Genomic DNA, 6,000 nt, shown 5'->3' with positions numbered 1-6,000 from the left:
AACCCGCCCTCCGCAAGGCCAACACGCCGCACCGCATCCCTCCCCGCCCTCCTCCCAGGGGCTCGCACAGTGCAACCAACCCTAACCAGCGTAGCCGCGCGACGCCCCCACCTCGGCCCGCCGGCCTTCCGATTGGCGGGCTGGCGCTGTCACTCTGCACGCCCCGCCCCCTCCCGCTCGCGGGCGGAGGCCGCTGGGCGGGGTAGGCTGCGCGCTCTCGGCGGGCTCCGGCCGCGGCTTTGCGGCAGGCGGCGCGGCGCGGCGGGCGGGGAGCGGGGCGCGCGGGCCGGGGGGAGGGGGCGGCCCATGGGGGTCGGGGGTCAGCGGCAGGGCCGGGGGCGGGGGGGGGCCACAGCCGGCGCCGAGGGTGGCCGACCGGGACCTGCCCGGCCGGCTGCCCCGTGCCCCGCCTCGCCCTGCAGCCTGGCCGGCGGGAGGGATGCGCCGTGCCGCCCTACTCCCCTCCGCCCGGCCCGTGCCCTGAAGCAGAAAGTTTGGGGGACCCCCCCTCCAGTGACTGCCCAAGGACTCCTGCTGCCCAGCCTCGATGGTAACCTGCCTTCGCTCCCCAGGTCGGAATGAATGATTCCGAGGCACCCCCTTCTCGCCCCCCCCTCGTCCGCCTTTAAGAAAAACAATTGTGATTATTTTTGATTCAAGAAATCGTGGTCTGTCCCCGCCCCGCTCCTTGTTAAGAGTCGAAGACCCCAGGCCTCATTTCTCAGTGGAAGGAGGGGTGCGATCTCCCCCCAAGACAGCGCGCTAGAAGGACAGATTCCCCTTGCCGACCCACATACACCATGCAAAGGTGCAAATCGGACGAGCTGCAGCCGCCGCGGGGCGAGGAGGATGGAGCGGGGCCGGACGAGGCGGGCGGACACCTGCCGGGGGCCGACCCCCGGCCCGGGGAGGCCTCGGGCGCCAACTCCGCGGGCGGCCCAACTTCAGAGGCCGCCCCTGCGGCGCCACCCAACCCGGGTCCCCGAAGCAAACCTCCCGATTTAAAGGTGAGCGAAGACCTCCCCCCCGCCCCCCCGCGCGCAAGCCCAGCCCACCCTCCCCCCACGCGCAAGTGTTTTGACAGTGGGGGGGGGGTGATGGGGGAGGGGGAGGACAGGTAGCCAGGCCGAGGTAGGAGTCGGTGGATGTGTGGCTAGAACCAGAGAAGGGAAGTCAGGTGCGGTCTGTGACTGTCAGCTCCGCTTCGGGCCTCTTTGTTTGTACCCCGTTAATCGCAGACGTTCTAGTGACTTACCCATCTGAGATAGTTCGAATAACATGTGCGAAGTGTGTTATTCCCAAGACAAAGGGAATGGAGGAATCCAAGATGTTAACTAAAAAAAAAGAAAGTTGACATTCTACTGTCTGTATGTCAGATGGCAGAAGGAACAAAATTATCACCCGGAAAAGACCATACAGGCGACCATTTAGTTTCCTTTTTTTTTTTTTTAACTAGTTAATCTCCTCTCATTGTGAATTTTGGCTATCTTTCTGGAGGAAGCTCAGTTTGTCCATCTGTGAAAGGGGTGTGTGTGTGGATTTCTTGCCGTTAGGTGGAGCCAGAGGTTAAGCTAGTGCTTGGAGATCCCAGTCCGCCCATTGAACCAACCCCCAGGGTGGAGAACTGACAGGTGGCCGAGCAGTGCCAGGGCTGGTTGGGGCCTCGGTTCAAGTTGCACACACGCTGAGCCGGCAGCGAGCACCAGAATGCAGACAGCCTCTGTTCACATGGAGCTGTTGATTTTCCAGCCTGATGTCCTAGAGATAATCGGCGAGCTGTGTTCAGTGTAGCTCTAAGTCGGTTAAAACAGCCGCCCGGGTAGATAATGCCCCTTTACTGGAACTGTCACCAGGACTGCCGGCTTAGACATTCTCCAGCCAGCTCATGATGGAACTGATCGAGATGTCAGCACAAAGAAGGAACTTAGGCACCTTGGAGATTGATACCTCAGGAGGATTTTCTCCGGAGAGGGTGCAGGGTCTGGGTTAGGGGAGTGGAAAGGACTCCTGGTAGGTTAAATAAAGCGGTATCCTATGGCAGCCGGCACTAAGGAGCTCAGCAGAGTAAGCCAATGACATTCTTCATTTGGCCTGTGGGGCTCCCAGTCCCGAAGTCAGAGAGCAGGTGAGTGTGTGCGCTTTTACCTGGGTCTGTTCACTGTCAGGTATTCCTGTGGTTGGGGGGGTGGGGGGTGGGGGGAGAGGGAGGAGAAGGGAACAACATGACTCATTGTGTTGTATGCACTTTTAAAGATTTGTGGTAATTATAATTATTCACATCTGATCTCTGGGTCTGCCACTGCCCTTTTTGGAGATTTGTGGCCAGCCTTATGTCTTAGGATGGGCTTTGTTGGAGAGGTTCTGTGCACAAATCTTAAGATTTTATTGCTCAAGAAGTCCCTAGCGTCCATCCCAAATGTCATCCTCCAACTCTACCCCTTGTGGTCAGGAGGGGTTTCCTGTTTTAAGTGAGATAGTGGAAGAAAAGGGGTCTCATCTAATTTGTTGGGAGAGAGGAAAAGGAAAATACTCAGTTACAGACTTCAGCCTCATTTTAGGCAGTTCCAGAGGAATCTGGCCAGTAAACTCTCATTTTTGGATCAGATGGGATCCTTACCCTGAGCCCTTGAGAGGCAGCCTTGGAAACTGCCCCACTTACCAGTTCTGGCCCAAGTGGAGACTAGCAGCTTCATTCATTTCCCCCAGATGCCTTCCAGAGGGAAAGTGGGATGGTTGTGGTGTGGGGTTTGCAGTGTCTGTTCCTGTAGATAAAGCTGCCTTAAGCTCATGTTTCTGTCTTTCTATGTCATCTTTCTCTCTTTTTTTGGTGACACCTCCATTCTGGTCAGGGACAACTCTACACTTGATATTAACTGCTGAACTTCCCTGAATCAGAATTGAGATCAGGTATGAGAGAAGAACTGTTCTGTACTCCACCTTCCCACACCTACCCCTGAAAAAATAACCACCACAGAGGTGGAGCTAGGCTAGTGGCAAGAAGGGGAAAACAGCTGCTGTTTGCTGATGGGAGCACAGGGAGACACACAGCTTTTTCTTGTTTGTCTCTGTCGGCTTCATCACAACATGTTTATTACAGGGCACAGACTTCCAACCAGAGAGGCCTTGGGGTCTCACACAAATCACTCAACTCTTTTGAGCAAAGGAACAAGGAATATTGGAGTGTGTCCAAACTTGTTTTCCAGTGTTGGAAAAGTTGTTTTCCGAGGCTGACACAGTTTTCTAGTGGTGGAAGAATCCTCTCATTGGCTCTGGAACTTGGGGAGGAGCTGACTTGTTCTAGATTTGATGGTGGTACCCAAAAGGGACAAGTTTAATTTTTTTTTTGAAAAGGTGATGAGCAGGGGGGATTACAGTTACATAAGTAAGGCAATGAGTGCATTTGTTTCTACTCACTGTTACTCCATCCCTCATCATCTCCCACTTACTCCTCCCTTTTCCCCTCCCTCCTAGTTGTAATGTTCATATCCAACATAGTTCAAGTGAGTATCAATGTTGCTTTGGCTCATCCATTGTCCTGCTGTTTGACAAGTTTCATTTTTAATACCCCAAGTTTCATTTTTAATACCTGTGCATAGTTGAGGCTGATGAACACTTCTGGTTTGCTTTTGTTTTCTGTCTGAACATTGCAGATAGGAAGTTTTTGGTACCTCAGCCCCACTTCTAGTCTCCTGTAATGGCTCTGAGCATTGTGATGGATTAAGCCCAGTAGAGGAAGTCATTTAGAAAAAGGGCCAAAAAACATACGAGGCTCTGTGTAAAGCACCTCTATGGTAGGAAAAAATTTTAGTCTTTGCTCAAAAGAGCTGTATGATGCTTAACTCATTACAGCCAGTAGTTGTCATAGGACTACAGGACTCCTGTGATCTCCATTTGGTCCTTCAGCACTAGGACATCTACTGTGTGTAGATTTGTCTGTGTGTGTGTGTGTGCGTGTGTGCACAAGCATGTGTCTGAGGATTGCATCCAGGGCCTGGAGCATGTTAAGGAAGCCCTTTACCACTGAGTTGCAATGCTAGTCCTGCACATTTCTTCTTTGGTAGCCTGGGATCTGGATGATGGAATGATAAGGGCCACTGAAAATGAAGAACAATAGTTAAGTAGCAATTTTCACTGTCTGCCCCACAGAGAGGAGGTGTATGCAAATACTTTGGGGATCTTTTCTGCTAGTCCACACACTAGTGTGTCCTCCTGGGAGATCTCAGCAGACAGTGCTGCACAGGAGCCCCACAAGTCAGTCACTTATTCAGCCACTTGCTGTCTGACCACTTGAGTTCCTGTCTGGATTCATTTGTGTTCACTGTAGAGTCCTTTGCTGCAACCAGATTCCCTCCTTACTGGGGTGGGATACTGGAATGACAGGCTGGCCAAAAAAAGTACAGTGGAATCTTCCAGAAAGGAGACTCAGCTCCAGGGAGAAGGGAGTAGGGAGGAACCATGGGGAACTCTACAGAAAGAGGTCCTGTTAAAAATAAGGCATGTGGCAGAGAATGTGGCTTAGTGGTAGAGTGCTTGCCTAGCATGCATGACATCCTGGGTTCGATTCCTCAGTACCACATAAACAGAAAAAGCAGGAAGTGGCACTGTGGCTGAAGTGGTAGAATGCTAGCCTTGAGCACAGAGAGGCTCAAAGACAATGCCCAGGCCCTGAAATCAAGCTCCAGGACTGGCAAATACAAAACAAAAACCCCAAACAACAACAAAAACAGCAAGTGAGCTGGGCGTTGGTGGCTCACATCTGTAATCCTAGCTACTCAGGAGGCTGAGATCTGAAGATTGTGATTCAGAGCCAGCCCTGGGAAGTCTATGAGACTTTTATCTCTAACCACCAAAAAGCTGGAAGTGGAGTTCCAATGGTAGAGCTCCATCCTCGAGCAAAAAAGCTAAGGGTCAGCACCCAGATCTCGAGTTCAAGCACCATTTTGGGCACCTCCTAAAAAAGTAAATTAAAAAGAAAAACATCACATGGTAGAAGCCTAAAGTAAAGGAGATAATTTCCCACCTCTCCCCATCCATGTACAGCTGGAGGAACAGCATTTCTGCAAGGGAGGGTCTGGGGGTTGCTGGTCACCCCCCCTCCAAGTTCTCTTTCATAAAAACTCCTTGAATAGCCTCTCTGGAGATTTTTTGAGTGCTGTTAGTATTTACTCTGAAGAAAAAGGGGCAGCTCCATTCCACATTGTTTCCATCTTGCTTCTAAGTGCTTTTGACTCAAGACTGTTTGGGTTCCAGCCTTGTACTTCTGCTCACACTGGGTACTGGTCTTCCAGCCTGCTGAATGAAGACCTGAAGACCAGATAAAGCACTTAGAAGCCAAGAGGTGAGAGGAGAGTTACAGCTGAATCCTTGGTGGTCCTCTTTACTGGAAGCTGCAAGTACCTCAGCCCCACTCCAAAAGCCTGTGTTCCTCAGCACTCCTTAGAGAGCTCACTGAGAGAGGGCTCGGGAAGCCAGCAGATATTAGAGACCTTCCACAGGAAGGCACTGTTTAAATAGTGAAATAGGACGTGCATATAGAAGTTCCTGAAAACTCAGATACACATGCAGTTTAAATAACAAACGCAAAAATAGAAACCTCATCACTACCCAAGAAAGCAAAACATTGATAACCCTAAAAAGCCTGTGTTTATTTTTTCTGTGGGTTTTGTACTTACTTTTTTTTTCTTAGTACTGATGCTCAGAGCCACTAACTTCCCAACTCTTTATTTTACATTTATTTGTTTGTTTTGCTGGTCATGGGGTTTGAACTTGGGGCCTGGGCACTGTCCCTGAGCTTTTCTGCTCAAGGCTAGCACTTTACCACTTTGAGCCACAGCACCACTTTCGGTTTTCTGGTAGTTAATTGGAGATAAGAGTCTCACAGCAGTGGCGCCGTGGTTCAAAGTGGTAGAGCACTAGACTTGAGCAAAATTGCTCAGAGACAGTGCCCAGGCCCTGAGTTCAAGCCCCACGTCGACCAAAAAAGGTCTAGTGGCAAGGCTC

General features: G+C 51.3%; 1 protein-coding gene across 2 annotated transcripts in view; it reads left to right on the top strand.

Moving 5' to 3' along the window:
* Positions 1-392: 392 nt before the first annotated feature.
* Positions 393-6,000, top strand: part of Tmcc2 (transmembrane and coiled-coil domain family 2) — a 41,744-nt gene continuing 36,136 nt past the window's right edge. Inside the window, exon 1 of one of the 2 annotated variants that reach the window (XM_042682072.1) lies at positions 393-1,007. In XM_042682072.1, the coding sequence (XP_042538006.1) occupies positions 801-1,007 (207 nt within the window). In that variant the 5' untranslated portion in view covers positions 393-800. Of the gene's footprint in view, positions 1,008-1,694; positions 2,126-6,000 lie in introns of those variants that run through there. The other variant, XM_042682073.1, reaches the window with a different exon arrangement.

The sequence above is a fragment of the Dipodomys spectabilis genome, unplaced genomic scaffold, assembly GCF_019054845.1.
Source record: "Dipodomys spectabilis isolate Male_0828 unplaced genomic scaffold, ASM1905484v1 ptg000069l, whole genome shotgun sequence".
NCBI lineage: Eukaryota > Metazoa > Chordata > Mammalia > Rodentia > Heteromyidae > Dipodomys > Dipodomys spectabilis.
The sequence above is the reverse complement of the archived record's forward strand: the minus strand, read 5'-3'. Positions and strand labels throughout refer to the sequence as shown.